Source organism: Neovison vison, chromosome 4 (assembly GCF_020171115.1).
Source record: "Neovison vison isolate M4711 chromosome 4, ASM_NN_V1, whole genome shotgun sequence".
In the NCBI taxonomy this organism is placed as follows: Eukaryota; Metazoa; Chordata; class Mammalia; order Carnivora; family Mustelidae; genus Neogale; species Neogale vison.
The window spans coordinates 215,601,116-215,625,026 of NC_058094.1; the positions used below are offsets into that span (position 1 = coordinate 215,601,116).

At 42.0% G+C, this 23,911-nt stretch overlaps 1 protein-coding gene across 6 annotated transcripts in view; it reads right to left on the reverse strand.

Annotated features, from left to right (window-relative positions):
- DGKI (diacylglycerol kinase iota) overlaps positions 1–23,911 on the reverse strand; it is a 438,228-nt gene that overhangs the window by 222,287 nt on the left and 192,030 nt on the right. For all 6 annotated transcript variants that reach the window (XM_044246656.1, XM_044246655.1, XM_044246660.1 and 3 more), the window contains 2 exons: positions 18,121–18,186; positions 60–131 (listed from right to left, as the gene is read on the reverse strand). In XM_044246656.1, the coding sequence (XP_044102591.1) occupies positions 60–131; positions 18,121–18,186 (138 nt within the window). The remainder of the gene's footprint in view (positions 1–59; positions 132–18,120; positions 18,187–23,911) is intronic.

A 23,911-nucleotide genomic window follows, 5' to 3' on the forward strand; every position in this document is an offset into this window, starting at 1 on the left:
ATGTAGTCTGCTGTGATAAAACATAAGCCCATTTTGTTTCATTTTGTCCCCAAACTTACCGCCTGCTTGCACCAGGAACAGCTGATGGCCACAATCTCTTTACTGTGGAAGGAGAATTTTTGCTGGAAGCCCTGGGATGTTAGGACAAGAGATAGAGAATTTAAAACCAGTTCAATCACTGCACGCATTTGCCTTCTTGAAGTCCAATGAAGTGAGTAAAGCCAAAAGTGGCCCCACCACTCAAGGTGACTCAAGGGACTGCAAATACCACATTCGGCACTGCCATCCAAGAATGTCCCATTCCTGATTCACCTTGAGTGTTAGAGGAGGTACCAGTATTTGCTGTGCCACTAATTACTCAAAGTCAACCACAAAAAGAGTTGTTTCTTTTCCCCAAATAAACATGGTTCAGATAGGTTTTTATTACAAGTGAAGGAAAAGCCACTATTGGGTCATGTGGTTTTTTGTAATAATGGCCAACCATCTCCGAGGGGCTGCACAATGTTAACATCTGAGAACCCACAAAGAGAGAAATTAAGTATCAGAGCTAAGACCTAGAAGTCAAGGTCTGGGAAGAGTCCAAGAGTGTCATAGGAAATTCAAACACTTTCACCATCCTCTTGGGACTCAAAACAAGCAGCTTTCAATTTTCATTCTTCACTAGCAAACAGCAATGAGATTAATGGAATAGCAAACACAATCCTCTTAAATGAATAAACAGAATTACTTTTCCATCAAGAATGGAAAAGATGCTTTTTGGCGGCTGCTGTCCTCAAATAATTACCAGAGAGAAGGAGGCAGTAATGCTAAAAGAATTTTGTTTAGCTTTCCCAAAGATCATCCATTTCTATCTGCCTGTGACATCTAAACCCAAATAAACTAATGCAAGACAATGACCTCAAAACAATTGAAATAGGGATTTTGTAAAGTGATTGAAAGAAAAGAGAAAGATGCAATGGGCAGGAAAGTTTTTAAGGTGCTGGGTGAAAAAGTCTTGCTTTAACGTATACAGATCGTTTTAAGAGAAAAGATCGATTTACACAGTATTATAAAACTTCCCAATGGCACTTTTTTTTCAGTGCCCCAAACTCCTACCCATCTGCAGCATTACACTAAGGAGCACTTCCTCCATGTTGATCCTTTCCCTTCTCTTGGGTTCCTAAAACCCATTCATGTTCTCCACCTGCTTCTCTCATCTCCTGCGTATGACAGAAGACCAGGACCACTTTCAGCCCTCTGGGCTCCATGATTCCTCCTGAAATCCTTTTCTTTTGTCCCAAACTCAAATCTCACTTCCAGAAACATGACTTAACATAAGACTCCCCGGGATTTTGAAACACTTCTCCATCAAAAACCCGTTTGTCAGCAACTGAAGTGCTAACAATCATTCCAAGTCCACAGGAGTGAACCCAACAGGCTAGACACCGCTCTCCTTACAAGGCCTGCTTACAAGGTTGGCCCTTGGCTGGCATCTAGAAACTTGGATTTGAAGAGGGTGCCCCAATTCCCCCAAACAGTTCAGAGTGGCTCACTGCACCTAAAATGTGGGTACAAACAATGTGGTTTATGCTGAACACTGTTTTCCTTTTGAGAGTCTTGGATTTGGGAATGTGTCATGCAGAAGGTGCTTCCATAACCAACCCCCCTCATAAAAAGTCTGGGCACTGGCCCTCTAATGAGACGGGTAGACAATATTTCACATGTGCTGTCACCACTCGTATCAGAGGAATGAAGCCCATCCTGTGTGGCTCTGTTAGGAGAGGACTTTCAGAAGGTTGCACCTGGTTTCCTCCAGACTTTGCCCCATGTTCCTATCCCTTTGCTGATTTTGCTTTGCAGCCTTTCATTGTAATGTATCACAGCTGTAATGTTTACAGAGTTCTAGGAGGAATCCTAGTGAATCTTCAAAACAGGTGATCTTGGGGACCCTAATAGGCTCAATTCTCCCCAAACAATACTGTCACTTTCCAAGGAAAGGACGCACTGTTTGTAAAACACACATGGACGGAGTATGAGGGTTGGTGGGCTGTTCGTTCACGGCTGTGTGGCCAGCAACAACCCACACATCCGGCCAGCACCGAGAGTGAGGACTCCCCAACAGAAACGGCTCACACAGAGGACACAAAGTCAGAGGGCCAAAGGGTTAGGTGGGCAGGCCCTTTCAATTCAAGGCGGTACAATCAGATTCAATAGGAGTCAATGTGGTATAAGACGGCACCGAGTATGAAGGAATGAATTCACATGGGAGGTGTCTGCCAAGCTTGCCATCATCTCTCGGGCCACTCTTGACGGCCTGGGTGAAAGAGAGATGAATAAAACTTCTTTTTAGAGCCACAGAACAATTTGTGGCTGTGTGAGGAAGGAAGCTGTAGCCAAGAGCAAGTAAACTGAAGCAAGGGCAGTGTCTGCGCAGGAACCTCCAGGCCAGTGCTGTCTGCAGGACCAGGTCTCCTCAGCCCCCTCCTCCCAGCCCGCCCCCCCCCCCCCCCCCCCCCAGCCAGCAGCCATCAAGCTCCACTGATGGGTCACTTTGCATCGGGACGTTTGCTCCATTTACTAACTTCTTTCTCCTGGACAGTCTGTTTTCCCCTGTGTTCTTCATTCTCTCCTGGGCACAGCCACCAGGGAAAATGCCACGGCTTACATATCACTGTCTATCTCAAAACACCCGAAGAACTACTTTCAAGATTAGAGAATCAACTATTCCTACTGGCATTCAGAGCCATCCATAACCTCCCCAACTTTTGGACATCAGTCTCTCACCCCCTCACTATTGTAGATTCTTATGTTTAGTAGGATGGATTTAATTATATTTCCAACATGCTCCATTATTTCCATGTTTTTGCCCATTTTTTTCCCTGTTATCCTCAAGCCGTCATCTAGAATGCCTACCACTCTTTCACACATAGCATCTGACTTTTATTTCCGCCATGAAAATCCAAGTCTTCTAAGATCACCTCAATTCACTGTGCCGTTCCTGCTAAGTTATCAGCCTCCCTCCCCCATGTGGTCCTCTCCTTAGTATTAATGAACCATTGCCCTAAGTTGCTGGTTATTTTACGTGCACATGAATTATATCTTCAATGGAATTATGAGCTCTTGGAGAGAAATCCTTCTAATATTTCCTTTTTTTTTTTTTTTTTTTTTTAAGTAGGCTCTGTGCCTACTGTGGAGCCCAACACACAGCTCGAATTCATGACCCTGGGATCAAGACCTGAGCTGTTATCACGAGTCAGACATTTAACTGCCTGAGCCATCTAGGCACCCTGTAATATTTCTTAATAGGTCTCTACAATTCAGCATAGTTTTTGGAAACTCACAAGCATAGTATATTTTCTAATTGAACAAGAAAGTCACTGCTACTACATCGTGATCCAGTTATAAATTTTTTGTTATCCAGACCTTAAAAACAGAACCCAAACCCCCTGAAAAGATGCCCCTTACTGCACCTTCCTCCAACCCCTGCAGACAGGGCAAGTTAGTAGGAGTCTGATTATCATTTTTTAAGTCTGTGACGTTGACATGCTGCACGGCTAACAATCAGTATGGCAGATTGGTGACTTCTAGCTGCAACTAGAAGTCTGAATGTTGCTGGGTCTGATGTACTGGTGAACAGAGTCCTGGACGCCATCACACAGCCCCTGTCCTAGCAGTTTCTATATCAGGTGACTGCAGATCAAACAGAAGCTGATGAAGAGATCCCAAAGCTGGGAAGAGTTCTTGGATCTTCTAATTATTGGCCTGGTGATCTGAGGCACATCACTTAACCCTTCCAATGTCTCCCTTCACCTGAAAATGAGACTAAAACTACAAACTTCTCCTATACCACAAAACAGTTTTGAATATCAAATGAGGCAGCATATTGCAGAGATCCTTACCCAGTAAATATAAATGAAGGAATACTTTTATTGCTAGGATCTATCAACACGAACCTAAGAACCTGTTCCACCACCTGCCAGTAACGCCCTCCAGTGACAAAGAAAACTGGAGATACTCTATTTGATGGTACAGAGTGGATTAGCCCCATCTCTCTGAATATTGGCCTTCTGGCTTCAGGGAGAAACAGTCAGTGAGTCCCCTGTTGTCCCGACGCCACACTGATAGCAGACACAAACAACGAGGCCATCCACAACTAGGGCTCTGGGCACTGTGCTAATACTGAATTGTGGTGGGTCCCTTGGAAATGAGGTCCGTGCTTTGTTTTGGAGGCTATCCTGGCAGAATCACAGCAGCCATGGCTTGGGGATTATTGTCTAACACAGAGACATAAATAGAACCCCATCAAAGTCTTCACGAACCCGGTTCCCACAGACCACCTGCAATGGGGAGATTTTGGCCGGATCTCAGCACAGCAAAAAGAGCCAGATTCCTAATTACCCATTTTTAAATGCTGGCCCAAATCTAATATTATGGTACTGACAGATGCCCTTACTGAATTTCAGCTGACTCTGATTTTTAAGGTCTATTTTGCTCATCACTATCAAAGAGCAAAATAGGAATGTGAGGTCAGATGTTTTGGATCTGACTTGAGAATTATAAGTATAAATGCCATGAACCCTGAGAGATAAGGTCATTTTTTTTTTTTGGTTGAGTTTTTTAATGAAATTGAGTCCTTGGACTAAAGTTTAAACAGCATTTATTCTGAGCAGCTAAAGTTCTGCTGTATCTTTCTCTTCTGCAATCTAGGGCATATACCAAATGGCCCTCAGTTCTATGGCCTTGGTTTAAACTAGGGGGGAAAAAAAAAAGGCTTTACTTGAAACAAACAAATGATTTTACTGTTTGTGTACTTAACTGAGGTTTGGATAAGGAAATCTCCTGACCTCTGCCTGATGCTCTGTTTGACTTCATTTTATCCAACAGAATTGTTGATACTGCTCTTGCCTCCAAAATTTTAAACAATAAAAACAAAATAAATCTCTGCATATCTACTCCCATGTCCAAGATTCACAAACTATTGCAAAAGGCAAACCCAAGGGAATCATAAGACTAAGCCAATATTTATCTCCAAACAGAGAACTTGGAAGTATTTTTGCGCAAGTACTTTCTATAATTTTTTGAAAAATATGTATATTTTTACACATTGTATATTTGATATCTAAAATGTGCATCAGATGCAAGTTCATTATTTCTAGAAAAATAAGATGAAATTCTAAAATAAAACTATTTAACACTCTTATAAGCTTACCCAATGGAATATAAATACCACAGCTACTTAATACACTGAAAAAGGGAATGTTTCCAATCCGGGCAGAACCTCACTAAAGATCTCAAACCGGTTGTGTTGTTTCAGTGCAAATGCTTTTAACCAGCTTAGGCTCACAAACAACTGTGACATTTGAGCACCACCAGCTGAAGCTGATACATAGCTAAGACCTTTGAGTGACCCCAGAGTAGACCCACAGCCACCTAACTGAAAACATCTTTTTAGCCTATAAAAAAGGGTACTTGTGGGGCGCCTGGGTGGCTCAGTGGGTTAAAGCCTCTGCCTCCGGCTCAGGTTGTGGTCCCAGGATCCTGGGATCAAGCCCCTCTTCGGGCTCTCTGCTCAGCAGGGAGCCTGCTTCCTCCTCTGTCTCTGCCTGCCTCTCTGCCTACTTGTCTGTCAAATAAGTAAATAAAATCTGAAAAAAAAAAGGGGGGGGTGATATTTGTTTGACTGTTGAGTGACCCAGGCACAGACCTACACCAATCTAATCTAACCAATCCAAAACCTTATCCCCCAACGAATAAAAAGTGACAATTGTTTTGACCAACTACCCAGAGACTCGTGGATGAATTCTGCCCTATCCAGAGTACAACCTCTACTCTTCAATTAACAAAACCACCATAAACCAATCCCTTTCCTAGTACATACAAGCTGTTGACATTTTCCCTTGACAAACTATTAGTCCAGTCTTCCATATGTGTACCCTGCCTGACAATGTTAATCAGTAGATATTAGGCTATTTTTCTTTTTTTTTTTAAAGATTTTATTTATTTATTTGACAGAGAGAGATCACAAGTAGGCAGAGAGGCAGGCAGAGAGAGAGAGGAGGAAGCAGGCTCCCTGCTGAGCAGAGAGCCCAATGCGGGACTCGATCCCAGGACCCTGAGATCATGACCTGAGCCGAAGGCAGCGGCTCAACCCACTGAGCCACCCAGGCGCCCCATATTAGGCTATTTTTCTAATATGCCTTTTTCCTTGGTCTTCTCACAGGGAAAATTTAGTAGCATCGATATATGCACCCTTTAGGCTAGTGCAGCTTTAGAAGAGCCTAGATATGGAAGCAATCTAGTGTCCACAGATGAATAGATAAAGAAGATGTATGCACGTGCGCGCGCATGCGCGCGCGCACACACACACACACACACACACACACACAGTCAGAAAAAAAGAAACTCAGCCATAAAAAAGAAATTGTCATAGAGATAACATGGAGGAACCTAGAGAGTATTATGCTTAAGTCAGAGAATGAAAAATATTATATCATCTCGCTTTCTGGGGAATCTAAAAAAACAAAACAAATGAACAAACAAAAAACAGAAACAGACCCATAAATACAGAGAACCGATGGTTGCCAAAGGACAGGGGTGTGCGTGGGTGGATGGGCAAAACAGGTAAAAGGGAATGGGAGGTACAGGCTTCTGGTTAGGGGATAAATAAGACAGAAATGGAAGGTACAGCACAGGGAATACAGCCAATGATTTCTTGTAGCATTGTATGGTAAAAGACCGAAGCTATACTTTTGATCATAACATGGCATACAGACTTGTCAAATCACTATGTTGTGCACCTGAAACTAACACAACATTGTGCTGACTGTACTTTAATAGGAATAAAACAAATACCCCCAAAATGGCAGAATTAATATTCTAGTTTATGCAACATTAGAGTTTATTTACTCATAGAAAATCCAATTTACCTGAACTACCTAAATTTCCTATACTTGTTTTGCTAGTCTTAATCTAAAATTTGTATGAATACTCAAGATTTTCCAAAACGTAAATCTATGTGGTCATCTAAAATGAAAGATAATAAATGATGTCTTTATAAATGGAATTGTAGGAAGCAATGTTTTTATAATTTCTGACAGTGCTATAAATTATGAATCTATGGTGGCTTTATTAAAATGATCTTCAAAAAGTCTTAAATTCTTGCCTCTTGGGTTTAATTACAATACACTTTATAGCATTAATTAAAGGCTCTGAAAATTTATCGATGCCTTTATTGCCCATAATATGCTCTTGGTCCAGGATAATTGCTGACTTACACACACAGATTGACACTTTATTATTTTTCAATAAAACATTCTGCGTCCTTCCATTCTAATGCTGCTGATAATTACAATGCATTAATCAGAGCTCGTCAGTCTTATTATCCTCATCGTTTCTGCTTTTCCCATTAATTTATCTGAAGGCCCCTGCTATAAACTATAGATCGTATATTGAGGAAGCAAAATTTCGGGCACAGTCATCTTAGTAAAGTTAACATGGCTACCATGAACTTGTCAGACTATATGGAGAGTCTAAGATATGATTTCCAGAACTTAGTCATTTCAGAGACAGATGACTTCATCGAAGCAGATGGCTTGCAACCCAGGACCTTGCTATTAAGGAATAATTAGGATTAGGCCTATAACAATGGCGACTGATTTACATTTTAATCTACATGTTAACTACTTTTAACTGTGATATTTATATTTTATATTTTTATGACTACCCGGATTTGAGGACAAAAATGTTTTATACAGATACTTGCTGTTACACTCAACATGGCCCAAACTGCATATGAAACTAACTGTTGGGTCTGTTTTTTTGTCCTAGAACACCTGGGAAGTTCCTTCTATGAAAGTATTTTCCTAATGAGACAACCAGCTACAATACAATAATGATCATCCATGAAAATTAATTTCATCTGATTGTCCTATGATACTTACCAATAAAATTATAACACTGATGATATTCACCAAGCAGGTTGTTTTGTTTAAAAACAACTTCTCCCAAAGATAGGATTGATGTTACTACAGTTACCAAATGCAAATCATTGCAGCTTTTCAGAGAAGCCATATGATCTATAATCTTGTTGACAGTATGACATTCCAGGAGGTAACTGGCTGTACTTTTACTCTTAACTAATTGAGGAAAACACTCTTCTGCTGGCAGAACTAACTACACTTTCTTTCTGTGCAAATTTGGGCTATTTTGCTATAACAGCCCCCAGACAGCTGAGAAAGAGACAAAATTTGCCAAAATTACTCAGATTTCGCCCCTCCTGGTTTCATGAATTTATGTCAAAGTAAAAGCACCAAATAATGTATCCTTTTAGAGAAAGAAAGGATTCTGCTGTCTAGAAATAATTTTGACTTCATTCTAAGGGTTTAATAGTCAACTGGTGGATTTTCCAGCTACACCTAATAGCCACTATTTCCATGAGATTTTAATCATCTCTTCCTCTACTACAGCAATTCTGGCATTTCTACTCAACTTAATGAGGACTGTTTTTTGGTTCAAGTTTCAAACACCATCTAATGTTACATTACCCTTCCTGATAGCATTTCAAATGACCTAATGACCTGTCACATCAACTGCACATGTGCAGCCAGAGCCATGTGCCTTGGTATACAGGCACCAAGAATGAACAGATCACACCTCAAAAGATCGGCTGCAGGACATAACCAGTATGTACCAGCTGGAATGGGAAAGCACACATGGGACTGCATCCTGAGGGTTCAGAATAAAAAGGGGCAGGACTTCAAGTTGGATAAAGGAGTCTCTCAGTGTGGGAGCAGTCCTCTATAGTAGGGCATTTAGCATATTATCAGGAACCCCAGAAGATGATGCTAACACTCAATGGCATTCTGAAAACTTGAATAAAGAAGCTTCATGTTAAGTAAAGTAGAAATTCTTGAATTGCTATGATAGGAGAAGTGATGAAAGTCTCACAGAAATAGACATGATGGAGTTGCTATATTAGGTACAAATTAGGAAAATCCATCAGCTGACTGTTCTGCAAGAGGATGCAAAGGATACTCCCCTTAAAAAAGCAATGAAAAACTGGTAAGAAGGACACCATCACTGTTGAGAAGTTCTCCTCTGTAGGTTAGGTCTGATGGTATGAAATGGCTTATGGAATGAGCATTCTGACACCAACTGGGATTATGGAATCCCAAAATAATGGGGACCACATGGCGCCATGTAACCACTGAAGCAAGGTGGGTACAATTACTGCAAGACTGAAGTTGCAGCCAACAGGGCTGGACCTACAGAGACCTATCAGATGGTTAATACAGCATTCCCTCCCCAGCAAGATGGATTTTCAGATAAAATGGGTATTGCTCAATCCATACCATGACAAGAAATCAAGAAGGGAGGATTAAGAGATATGAGGACAAATGCTCCCGTAGAGAATCATAATCTTTTGCCTCATTTCTGGACTTAGGTCAGTTTTCAAAGATAAAACTCACTGATTAGAAAGAGCAAGTCCACAGAAAAATCCTACAAGATCAGAGCAAGGGTCTATAGCAACATTTCCCCAGCTTCTAACTAGAAGGATCTACACACATTTGCTTGAGTAGTTGTACACTGGGGAGGCAGAAAATGTCCCATACTCTAAAGACCCTGGGACAAGAGCCCAAGTTGAAATGCATACCCAAGGATCTGGCTGGGTATGAAGCAACATCTTGGTGCCCTGTTAGAGTAGAGATGTATGAGGTCCAGTTAAAAAAATAAAGTCCTGGACCAGGACTGGTTCACAAAGTGTCTACTGGTTCCACAAATCCACGAGGATTAATTTCCCTAATCCCTAACTGTGTAATTGGAGTGGACATATCTGGTATATTTGGCAGAATTCCAATTATTGGTTCCTTGGCCTGTTGTGCAAGAGCTGGCATAGGGAGGAAGCCCAGGCGAAACCGTAAACCACCCTCCCAGTCATATCTAAATCAAAATCAATGTCACATTCTCAAAAGGAATGGGTACCAGGTGATATTAACTGATTAATTTTTAAGTTATGACAATGGTATTGTTTGTTTCTTTTTTAATTATTACCTCTTTACCTGCCATCCTTAGAGACTGCAAGAAGCCATGGCCATGGTCCCCAAAATATTCCCATTTAATTCACAAGCTGAGCTCCTACAAAACCAGATATTGGGGCACCTGGGTGGCTCAGTGGGTTAAAGCCTCTCCCTTCGGCTCAGGTCATGGTCTCAGGGTCCTGGGACTGAGCCCCACATCGGGCTCTCTGCTCAGCAGGGAGCCTGCTTCCCCCTTTCTCTCTGCCTGCCTCTCTGCCTCCTTGTGATCTCTGTCTGTCAAATAAATAAATAAAATCTTAAAACAAACAAACAAAAAAACAGATATTATACTGGAGAATTATGCCAGATTACCACAAATTCAACCCGGTGTATCTAAATGCAGGGATCTTCTGACCATGAGTGTATGACATGGGGTCACTGATTTGGCAAATGAATTATTTTCCATCCCTTTCTGAAAAGGGAATCAACAACTGTGTACAATCATTTGGTGGAGTTAACAGGGCTTTTGACTCATCTGAAACGCATCCCAGTGTAATGCAAAGGGACCTGAACCATACAAACATTCTGCAGAACACCACTAGGTTTACTCTTTCAATGACATCATGTCTAAATGGATGGCAAGAAATGGCAAGAATGTGGACAGTCTTAATAAGATAGAAGGTGGGGAGATAAGCACTATGAAAAAACAGAGGTCCCACACATCAGTGAAGCTTCTAAAGAGCAGTGGTCAAGGGCATGCAAGAATATCTTGTCCAGTCTAGAGGAAAGATCATTGAATTCACAGTTTGACCACTAGCAATGAAGCACAGCACCGTCTAGACCTCTTAGGGCTCTGGAGGCAGCATACTCTGCACTGAGGAATACTGTCCTGATCCATGTATTGGATGACATTAAATTCTTCCAACTTAGAGTGAGGGCCAGGGCAAAAACATCTCTGCAGCCACGGCCAGTCTGCAAAGAAAAGTACCCGCTATCACTTGGGTCATACAACCAAGACAACTCCATGCTACTAAAGGTATTGGGGAAGGAGAAAAGATGCCCTGTGGGGTTAATGGCAAGCACCAATGGAAGAACCACAATACAGATTGGATTCTGAAGCAGGGTTGTGTCATCTGCGGGAGAGAACCACATATCTTTCAACAAACAACTCCTAGGCTACTGTGCTCTGCTGGAAGAATTACCTGAGTACAGATCACCAGGAGGTCATGACCTGGATTCTGTCAGATCACGAAGCCATAAAGTTGGGTGGGCCCAGCTGCAATCCATCATTATATTCAATTGGGACCATCTGGGATTTGGCATGAGCAATTCCAAAAACCACAAGAAAGATGTCTGAGGGGGTCAGACTCCCCATATCATCCGCTCTTACACGTAGCACCAGGCCTCTTATTTGACTCACACCTATGAAGATATGGAGGTCCCTAATGACCATCTCACAGGGGAGGAAAAAGCTGAGACTGGTTTCCAGATGGGTCAAGTTGGCCTATGAGTCCAGGTCAAAGGCAGACTACGGCTTCACTAAAGCCTACTTGGGAATGGTCCAGAGAATTGTAAATAATTACAATTACAAGATTACAATTACAAATTACAAGAAATCCTCCCAATGAACATCACTTCAGGTAGGGCAGCTGCTCATCCACTTTGTGTGAAAGGATAGAAAGGTAGCCTGACCCGTGAGTATAAAAGGACTTACAGGCAATGGTGAATGGCTTGGCTAGTTGATTAAAGGCTTGGAAGTTAACAGGGAGGTGTGGGGAAGAGGTACGTGGATGAACATGTGAGAGTCGAAGGTCTTAAGACAAAAGGTGGGGAGATAAGCACTACGAAAAAACAGAAAAATCAGTGAAGCTTCTAAGGTTTAAAAGTGAGAGTAAGAGACAAGGAGTATAAGGTGACGGTAAGCACAAGGAGAGGATCATTGTATTACATATTAAAGTCCACCAGAGAGCACTCGCTTTATAAGAATTAAACACTTGGGCGCAATAACAAGGACTCCACAGTCTCATGAGCCATCCATGGCGCAGCAGGCTCTGGCGCATGGTCAGGACAGCAATGGTGAACATTGTTTGGGTCCAAAAGCAAGAGATCTCAACCCCCAGAACGGAACTAACTCCTGCCCCTGATGAACGTCTAACCTGCCAGCCCCTTCCCAAGGCTGAGCACTGAGTATGGCACCATCCTTCAAAGGGAAGAACCAGCTACTTGATGGTAAACTGATCACACTGAATCCTTTCCACTGTGGAAAGGGACGGCAACTGATCTTCACTGAAATCAACACACATTCGGGGCATGGGTTTACCTTTTCCGGCGGCTGGGTTTTGGTCAGCACCACTCTGCAAAGGCTTACAAAATCTGTTACCAACACAGGATCCAGCATAACACTGTGTCAGCCGGAGGAAGCTATTTGACAGCAATGAAGGTGCAGAAGTGAGCTTTCAGCCATGAAATATGCTGGTCCTATGGCATCCCACACCACCCAGGAGTTGCAGGCCTAACAGAGAGACAGAATGGCTTTTGAAGGTGTTAATGAAATCTAGCTTTCAGAGGATACCCTGTGAGAACCATGCTCTAGGCTCAGCACGCTCACTAAATCCATGATTATTTCATGGTGCCGTTGTTTCCGGCGTAAAATACACGGATGCAGAACCCAAGGAGTTGGAATAGAAGCAGTCCTATCTATCATCACTCCCATTGGGCCACTTGGGGAATTTGTGGTGCCCATCCCCAAAACCCTGGGCCCTGAGGGTCTGAATCCCAGCTGGGGAACGTCTCCACCATAGGACATCACAGGAGGCCCTTGAACCTTAAACTACCACTACGGCCAGTTACTTTGGGATCTTTGTGTCAAGAGAGTAGCAAGCACAGGAAGGAGTCATCATCTTGGCAGGAGTAATTGCTCCTGATCATTAGGTGCAGGTCTAGTTGTATCTGACAAAGCCGGCTAGAAGAATCTATCTGGCACCCAGATTACCCAGTAGGGCATCCTCACTGCAGTTCAACTCCTCCCTCTGCACCAGCCCAGTGCCTTCCCAGTGAAGGCACTCCTGCAGAAGGAGCAACAGGGATGAGAGCGCCACATGAGCTGTAACTATCAGGACACTGACCAAGCCAAAGACCAGGGAGAAGTGGCCGTAGCAAAATGTCTCTACAGAACTTGAGTGAGAACCGAGTGACTCAACCCCTGGGGACTGAAGTGCACAGCTTCTGAGCCCTCAGCCCTTTTACCCTTTCTTTTCCCTTTTTTTGAAAACCACTTTATTGAGGTACAGTTGACATCCAAAAGGCTGTACATATTTAATGTGTACAACTCAATGAGTTCGGAGAGAAGTATATACTTAAGAAGCCATCACCATAATCGATGCCATAAACATGTCCATCACCTCCAAGTGTTTCCTCCTGTCCTCCTTAGTAGTTATTTTTGTGATAAGAATGCTTAATATCTACCCTCTCAGCAACATTTTAAGTCTACAATACAGGGCTGTTCACTGCAGGCACTACCTTGTACAGATCTCAAGGTTTCGTTCAACCTGTACAACTGAAACGCTATACCCTTTAACTATTCTTTCTCCATTTCCCCTTCCTTGGATGAATCTGAAGGGCATTATGGTGAGTGAATTAAGCAAGACTCAGAAAGACAAATACTATAGGAAACCACTTATATGAGGCATCAAAAAGTCAAATGCATAGAAGCAGAGAGCAGAATACTAATTGCCCTTGTCTCCTTTCTTAATACTCAGCCAAGGACAGAAAGAAAAGCCAGGCTCCCAGCAGCTATGTTGGCAGGGGCTTATTGGAGAGGCTTGATTTCTTCACCCTGGTTGTGTTACCCACTCTATACCTCCTCACTGAACCTCCCGAAGTTAAGCCAGAAGATTCCACTGTTCGAGCAAACACACAGACAAATAACCAAACCTGCCTAACCAGTGCAGAGATCCTCACTCTTGAACTTCCATTTCTTGCCTTCAAGGGTCTCTTGACAGCTGACCCCAGGGGACACACATTTTCAGATGAGTAGAAAATGGTGTTTTATGGTGGTAAAGGAACATCTCCCATAGTCTCTAGTCAGTATTTGTCATTATTTTTATTTTCCCCCCATTATTTTTCTCTAATCCCTTTCACTATTCATAGAGTATCTCAACCATACCTCGTTGAATGTTTTAAAGCATTTTATTCTTTTTTGCAATAAAAAACTTCTATTGAACATATTTCCTTTAAACATATATATTTTAAATATCATACCATAAGTTCATTTTAAATTAGTTGTTAATAATATTCTTTATAGTAAGAAGTAGTTTTGATAGTTTCCCATTTAATTAGTGCTATGCTTTTACTTAAACTATATATGATAGTATATATAACTTACAGATAAATAATTCAAAATGATGTAGTGTTTGGTTAGGGAACTGGAAGGTATCAAAAATGTAGACCAAAGTTTAACCATGCACTGTTGCATTAAAAACTGCTTTCAAGATTTGGTGTTTGGAAGTTTAGCTAGCTCATTTATTTTTAGGACTTTTATATGTGTTTCTAAATGAAGAAATAAAAATTAAGGGCTCAAATTATGATTTATAAGCATATTTTCACAATTGCCATACTGCTGGGCTTGAAGGCTTGGTTCCTTCGATAATGAAAGGTAAAATTAGCCAGAATCATGAATGTATTTTTTCTTTGCACATCGATTTTTTTTTATAAAGTACTCTGGATAACTCAATGTTGAGTGAATTTTGATTGAATAAATGTGTAGATGTGGTGAAGATCAGTGAGAGACAGGTTTGTGGAGTAAGTATGCATCCTTCTTTTAATCACTGGCTGAATACAGCTTTACATTAAACAATATCTGCTAGATCAATCCCACTGCCTCTCCAGATCCATTATCTTTCTTTATTTCACATCTCATTGTAAAAAGTTGTCTTTCATGGGTTACGCCAACCATGCCCCTCATGCTCTGGTTTCTACTAGATTTGGCCACTGGAGGTACTGAAGGTAAGTGAGGTTGGGGTATTTATTTCCCCAGCTGGTAGGTCACCTGGGCTGGCTAAGTCTTGTGACTAAAAGTTACAGCTCCTGTGGAGGGGTTCTTCTATGTCCTCACCTCTTCAGAGTTGACTTGACCATGGCACTTTTTTTTTTTTTTCATTTTTTTAATTAACATATAATGTATTATTAGCCCCAGGGGTACAGGTCTGTGAATCGCCAGGGTTACACACTTCACAGCACTCACCACAGCACATACCGTCCCCAGTGTCCAGAACCCCACCACCCTCTCCCTACCCCCCTTTCCCCAGCAACCCTCAGTTTGTTTTGTGAGATTAAGAGTCTCTTATGGTTTATCTCCTTCCCAATCCCATCTTGTTTCATTTATTCCTTTCCTACGCCCCAAGACCCCCACGTTGCCTCTCAACTTCCTTGACCATGGCTCTTGCTGACTTCTTCACTATCCCTTGGAGTTTCTCCATGCTCTACTCACACATTTTAAATATTCTCTCTATTAAAAACTCATCAAATACATGATTTCAGTTTGAGTATGTTACCTCTTTTCTGCCTAAACCCTAACTCTTATGTAATACAAGACAATGAATGAAATCAAAGTGAAATTATATAATGTTCATAAACATGGCAGCCTGTGGTAGTCAGCAAATGTTAAAGAAACTGAGCAACTGAATCATGAGCTCTCTCATCTGCTATCTATCAAGTGCCACACACATTCGGCCAAACACACGTTCAAGGCTCAAGAGAAAATTAATCCAAATATTTACTTTATTCTGACTTTTAAAAGTAGCAATTGAAACCACAACATCTTTAACTATAAACAATCCCTAACAACCCCATAAGTTTTCTAACCACCAGTCAGAAAAAAAAGTTTTGCTGAGTGAAGTGATTATTTCTCACCCTATTCCAATGGGTAAATTATGAATAATGTATATGGGACATGTGTATAAGTGTGTGTTGGAGGGTGTGTGATGGTTTAGAATCCCTGAATGTGTAAGAATGTACAACCCTACTCATGAAAAATTAAGCATAGAAGCAAAGTTTGAAATGAATTGGCGATCATTTAATCTATAAAATGGAAATAGAGCCACTAGCTTTCCTTTAATCCAGAGTATAAGCCAGGATCCAAAGACAGATTATTTACTGTCCAGCAAGAGACACAAGGCTAAGACCATCCCATCCCATAACTGCGTCTCTGCAGATCCATGAGCAGCCGTATTGGGATGAATATAGTAATACATTATTACAGGAACATTGTGTGAAAAGTTGGGATCACTGACTTCTCAGCTAATAGTTATGACGTGTAGAGAGCTGTGAGCACTCCAGGATTGCTGCCTGAGAACAGGGAAACCAAAGGAGACATGGTCACAGCAACAGAGTCCAGTTTTCCTCATTTGGTTGACCATGCCAACAGAAGACAAAGCCATTATGGAGCATAATGTGACAGTAGGGGATACCTGTCACAAAATATGTTTATTGATTTTCTTTTAATAAAATTCCTCCAACTCTCTTGTGGCTTAGAAGTTACTGGGGGAGAGCCAGCTACTAGGCTGTCCAGTGAAGATATGTTTGCAAGGCAAAGAGCTTGTTCGTCCAGATCCTTCCTACCATTCCCATCTCTAACCTCAGAGCTGGCTGTGCGTAAATACCTGTTTCTTCTCTCTCTCTCTCTCTCTCTCACACACACACACACACACACACACACTCATGGGATAGCTGAAGATAGTCTACAATCTACTAAGTAAGAGAAAGTCCCCAAGCCCCAAGGCAACACCAGAAAGAGTAGGGGAGATGGACCCAATGAAGGAAGGTCATATAAGAGCAGAGGGCTATTTCCTTCCACATGTAGAATGCAGTACTCCCCCTTCCTCTTCCTCCTCATCTTCCTTTTACCTTCTTCCCCTTTCAACCTATTTCATCTGTCCTCTTTACAGGCCAGAAGGGAACCAACTAAAGGTCACCATGAAGTGAGGAGATAACACCAGTTATAATGGAAGGCCATATCCTTGAAGAAGAGATAGGTAGCCTTCCAAAGAAAAACTTGGTAACGGGTGCTACAGTATAGTATTTTCTTTCCAGCACCAGTCAAAACAGCATAATTCATGAAACTTTTTCCAAATCTCACTCACCCTCAACACTCCTACCTCATCTAGCCAATATTTCCAACCCTCTATTGTCAAAAATGCTATGCTGGTCGGTCAGCTCATCCCAGTGCTTGATCCAAAAAAGTCATATCAATAAATAAATTAGGAATTAACTTAAGAGGAATATATTCTTTCAAATTGTCTTGCTTAACCCAACCAAAACTTCCCTTTACTGAGCCCCATTTACTATTGAGTAAAAACAAAAAGCCAGAAAAACAAAAAACTGGTAGTGTGATTCATCACCAGTTTAACCTTCTCAGGGGGTCCTTATATTCCTAAAGTAGATCTTTGTATGATGAAAAAAGCCACAACCCAAATCTGTTGGCATCAATCACATGTAGAATCTACGGAGTTTTATAGCATGTGGCCCAAGGAATCCACCCTTTCCCTCACCTTCCTTTTCCCAGTGGCCCTGCTCCCCAAGAGGCCTTTGACCAGTCACACTAAGAGAGAGAAAGAGTAGACACAATCAGCCACAAAATGAGGAGGCCACCTCCTTCCAGGAACGGGATGGTGTCCAAAGAGAGCAACACATTTCGTGCTTCTGTGTTGTCCTTTCTCTGCTGAGTTCTGCTCAACCACAATAACGCGTCAGCATAAGTAGAGCGTCCCAACAACCCACAGATTTGCTGCGGCTGAGCGAGAAGTGTGAGAGGCCAGGAGTCCTCAGAAAGGGCTTTTAGCAAAATAAGAAGTGTTATTTTCTTAACCATCCACAATGAAATTCACCGTAACAGCATATCCATCTCTCTTAAAACGTGCTCATACCTGGATTTAAGACCCCTGCCTCTGGCAGTGAGTTCTACAACTGAAATACCTCTTGAGGAAAGGGACCTGGAGACATAGGGCTTTTCAGAAAGGAGGAGATGTACTGAGCCCTGGATTCAGCGTGAGAGGACTCATCTACCGCAGGAGCTTACGAAGGCCCGGGGAGCCTCTCGAGATGGCCGTGGGGTGCCGGGGCCCCTTACCTTACCACACTGCTTACATTTTCCCTCCTGCCGACGCCGGTGTACCCAGTGATGACGCACAAAGTTCTGTGGGAAAACAACATTAAATGAGTAGGTTTCAATTTGCCAACCCTATTGCTATTCTTTTTTTCAAATGTTTTAAGCATATTGATTTCCATAAACCATAATCTCAGCCCCTATTAGCACAAAACCAAATATGTGCATGTGTGATTTAACCATAAACACGAATCCACTTGGAAAACTGAAGGTACCCCCATGCCCAGTGATCTTTTGGATCTGTAGAAGCCGCTCATCACGTCCTCCCTCCACGTCTTCCTCATGGCACCTGGTAACGCCATTATTACTCTGCTTCCTTCCTAGCGGAACACTCTACAGACACGGGAAGTCACTGAAATCCCCTTGGGGAGGTAAAAAGGTGAAGGAGATTAGATGAAGCAGCAATATCCATTTTTAAAAACAAATATGTATTTTATTGCCTTATATAGGCCAGGCACCGAACATCCACATTAGAAGGAACTTAAAGAAATTAAGTTCTCGGGAAGAAACAGGTCTCCTCATTCAGGATATACAGGATGAGAATTTGTCACTAGTCAAAGTGAAGGGAAGGAAAAGTTCAAGGACAAAGATAACGGAAGCAAGAGATGTGGACCCATCGTGATGGCTGTGCGATGATCTTGTGTCTAAACTGTCCTGGGGCTCTAGATACTGCATCCATTCTCAAAGTCTATTCTCGTCTTGGATCATAGGAAATACAGAACTTCCTCTTCCTCCCAAATAGTCAATCGCTCCTCAGGAAGGGAGTTAAGGAGCCCCATCACCACTGCTCTTAGGATATATCATAGGAGAGAAAGTTGTTTTTAGGAACAATGGCACAAATAAACTTATATATACAACTCATCCTTCTTGGACCTATTGGTATTTATATACTTTTTTTATTTTTTATTTTTATTGTATATTTACATAAAATAATTCCTTTTTTTTCCTTTGTTCTTTTCTGAGAAAGCACATTTTACCTGACACTAACATGTCTATCATCAGGCCACAGCCCATATTTTCCCTTTAAAAGGCCCTTTAATATGTAGCCAGCCATTCAGCAAATACTAGATGCCTACATCTTGCCAGGCCCTGTTGTAGGTATACAGCAAATAGATCAATGTTGAAGAAAAAAATGTTCTATCGACAAATGAAATTCAGAGCGACAAAAATACCTTGAACAAACATGAGCATTATCTAAAATGCCACCTCCATTTCTCTTTATAATGCCAAATCAATTCAAGTTAAAACTAAACAAAGATCCTAGAGGAATAATGGTCTTTTAGCTATAATAAGATATAAAGAAGCATAATGGTCCCACTAATTAGTCTAAGTTTTGTCTTTCTTTTCCCACGGAGGCAGTTTAATAAAACAAGGACACAATTCTTATATTGTTCTCAGAAAGAAGCTAATTAATAATATTTTTGAGTACTATGTGTCAGGCACTTTTAAAAATGCTTTAAATGTAACAATTATTTTAATTTTCATGAGAATTTTTATGAGTAGGGCTGCTATTCAGTTGGTATGTACCAGAAAAATCCCATGAGTTATTAAAATACTGAAATATTTCTATACTGGTTGATAGATTAGTTTAGTTCCCCTACCCTCCTCCTGGCTCCTTCCTAACTGCCATAGCACTCCACCTCACCCCACCCCTTTAACACTGGAAATCTTTTCTACCCCCTCATTATTAAGCCACTAGAATGTTCATTTTTGGCAGGTCTCTGGGATTCTGTTCCAATGAGTTCTTGTTCTTTTTTTTTTTTTTAAGATTTTATTTATTTATTTGACAGAGAGAGAAAGCGAGAGAGGGAACACTAGCAGGGGGAGTGGGAGAAGGGGAAGCAGGCCCCCTGCTGAGCAGAGAGCCCAATTTGGGGCTCAATCCCAGGACCCTGAGATCATGGCTTGAGCCGAAGGCAGAGGCTTAACTGACTGAGGCAACCAGGCACCCCAATGAACTCTCTTTTGGAAACAAATCACGTTGCCTGAGCAATGCCCCTGGGACTGCCCCCACCCCCACCCCCAGCACACTCAGAAGACTGGGCTATGCCCAACTGATGGTGGTTGTTCGTGTAAGTTTAAGTATCAGACAAACAATGCTGGGTCCCCTGGCCCGCTGTGGCTCTCAGAACAGTGGCAGCAAGTCAAGAACCTGCCACCTAATGGAGATGAAGTTGCTGGACCCTGCACCTCTCTACTCACAGGTGAGGCTGATCACGTCAGCCTTCCATCTACTCAGGTGACGAGAACCCTGCCCACTGCTGGCGTAAGAGCAGGGCTAGGGCGGACTGGGCCAGCTGCCAATTGTACCATGTCTCAATTCACAGCATTGTAGGGCACGTGATCGGGGGTTTTGCTTGAATTATCACTATCATCCTCCTTTTAGAGATCAGAAAACAAAGGTATTGAGTGGTGACTTCGGATGTAAGGGTCAGAGCAAGGATTCAATCCCAACAGAGCCTATGCTCTGAACCCCTGTGTCGCTATGCCTTTCCTCTGCTCTGGAACCTTGGGATCAAGCTCCTTCAGGAAATGATTTCAGTGACAGTCAGTAGTAGAAATACTGAATATACAAAAATGTCAGACAATACTATAAGAGAGAACAATTTACTGTAATTGCTGTTAGTTTAGCAGAAACTGTGGGAAAATGAACAATGCATTGATGATAAGGGAAGTTCTCTGCATATGGAAACTGTAAGTCACCTAATGACTATCAATTCGAGGAGGGAAATGTTGGAAGAATTTGATGCAACTGCCTATGAAATCAGGGCTGACTCATGGGGTTATTTAGCTAGTGACAGCTCTAATCAGAAGATTAAACCGACAATTTCCAGGAATCAACAATTATTTAGAAATTATAAGACTGACTTAATGAATCATTTATGTTGCAACACGTGTCATTTGGTAAACAGATTGAGAATACCCTGTAGTTTAATCTGTTTAGGGAATATAAGGGAACACGTTTAAAATGTTTATTTAAATATTACTGTATGACTCAGGAAGTTGTCAAATATTTTTATTATCATTCTTTCTAGAAATTGGGTCCTAGATCAAAGCACAGAGAAAGTAACTGAAACAAAAGCTCTCCTTGAGAAGACACTGAGTAACTGCCTTCCTTACGGAGCTCCGATTTGAGAGGTGAAGCATCTTCCTATGAAAAGATCTTCTTGGGCCTGAAAGGAATTCCTGCTATCAGTGCTTTAAGACTTAGAACAAACATCCAATAAATGTGTGTTGAGTGGAATGGAATTCTGAACCTAATTTTTTTGATGATCAACTCGTGTAGTTACCACTTTGGAGGTTCATCAGTTGCTGTATCAATCGGGGGGCAAAACCCAATTTCTATATATTTACTGCTGTTTTCTAATCCTTACTCCCAAACACTCATTTTTCATACTCTTTTGACTATTATTCACATCTCCTAAATTATGGAGCTGAAGATTAGAGTCAGAATCCTTATACTGGAAATGTGAGTGTTGACATACTGCTGTTAAAATAAGCAAAGCAAGGGCACCTGGTGGCTCAGTGGGCTAAGCCTCTGCCTTCAGTTCAGGTCATGATCTCAGGGCCCTGGGATTGAGCCCTGCATAGGACTCTCTGCTCAGCAGGGAGTCTGCTTCTCCCCCTCTCTCTCTGCCTGCCTCTCTGCCTACTTGTGATCTCTGTCTGTCAAATAAATCAATAAAATCTTTAAAAAAAGAAAAAACAGCAAAGCAAGGCTGTAACATCTTTCTATTGTTCATTGGTAATCTCTGAACTATTCATACACTATCTTCAAGTACTGGGCAAGGAAAGGGCTATTACATAGGTGTGTTAAAATCTCAGTGATACATTATTTCAGGGTTTATACTTGGTATTGTTAGCAGAGACATGTCGCAGACTTGCTCACTTATTTCCAAACAACAAGTTCAATTCCTAGTATTACTCATAAAGTGCGTGAAAGAATCTTAAAATTATAACCTAATCTACACAGTTTATGTCTAGGAAAACCTAGAGGTCCAGAAAGATTCCACGTAGAGGAGTCCTACCAACATTCATTAGCAAACTATCAACAAAACTATTCCTTCTAATTTTCCCCTTCACTAGGGCCCTGAGTTATCTTCTGGCCAGCGCCGTTGTGCCCTTGGATGGCACTGAGGGTACCCACAAGCCTATCATTTTCCTTGCATCTTCCTCACCCTGTGTAAGGCCCATCACCTTCCCATTGCTGACGTAATGGCCAAACACAGTGGGAAAAGACAAGAGACAGGGACAACTATTTTTCCTCTCTCCACAATGTCCACTCCCAAACTACCCTCCTTCCATGTTTTCTCCCAATTTTCTTGTATTCGTAACCGTGAAATCATTCTTTTTTCACAATGTCTTCTTCATTGTCATTAAAATGTCAGGGACCCTCTCTGGACTCCAAGAACTTCTCTCTTCCTCTTCTACACGTTCATCTATTCTCATAGCTTTACTGTCTATCTACATACGTGCTGACAATTCAAGATGTCTTATCTCTAACCCAATCTTCTTCATAAGCTCCAAACTCATGTTCCCACTCAGCTTGCTACTGGGTGCCTCCAACTGAGGTCTCAAGGACACTACACACTTGAAAACTCTACAACTAAAGTCATCACCTTACCACCCCACTCCATTCTCATCGGTTTTCCAGGGAAGAAGCCTGGTTTACTCTGGGCTCCTCCATCTTTGTGTCCAGCATCCAATCAATGATTAAATCCTGTCAATTTTATTCCCTTCAAATTCATATGTACCAATTATCTCCACCCTCAGTATTACTCCTAGTTCAGATCACCACAAGAAAAGCTCCTTAATTTCCCTCCATGCCTCCAATACGGTTGCTCTTGAACTATATGGTATTCCTTCCACAAAGAAGCCAGAATAATATATTCTACTTAAAATAGTTTAATGCTCCAGGGCACCTGGGTGGCTCAGTTGGTTGGACATTCAACTCTTGATTTCACCTCAGGTCATGATCTCAGGGTGGTGAGATCGAGCCCTGCATCAGCAGGGAGTCTGCTTGGGATTTTCTCTCGTCCTCTCCCTCTGCCCCTCCCCGCCCCCACTCTCTCTTCCTCTCTCTCTCCCTCAGAAAGATAAATAAATTTAAAAAAATAGTTAATGCCCCTCCCCCAATTACCATGATGATGGAACACTCAACTTGTAACATGGCTTACAAGGACCTTCATGGCCTAGCCCCTGCTTATCTCTTGGATTTCATGTACTTCTTATGTTCTCTCTCGTTTTTGTGCTTGGGAGCATGTGCTCTTTCTGTCTAGAAGGCTGTCACCTCCTAACTACCCTCCTTCACTTACATTACTCCTCTGGGCCTCAGCTTACTTGCCATCTCTTCCAGGAAGCACCTTCTCTTGGTATCCCACCCCTCACCTGTTCATCAGTGCACAGAGCTAGTTTGAGGAGTGCACCAGCTGACGGTTTCCAAGGAGCTAAATCTATATGCGCAACTGAAAATAATCTCACTGGGCATGAAATGAAATGGAGAACATGCATTTCACAAAAATGATACTTACCACACTTTGTCTTATGAAGAGCTCCACACACCCTGGCCAACACCTGGGCAGCTGAACTGTGTTCTAAGAAGGGTGGGCTCTGTTCATTGCAGGCTTTTGTTTTGCCAGTTGAAGAGCGCAATTTGGGACCTGGAGCTAGACTCTCCAGGATAACACAGGAGGGCTGAGAACCTCTACCAACTACCTCACCTTCTCTAACTTTTCCACATGTGCTCCATGTCCTC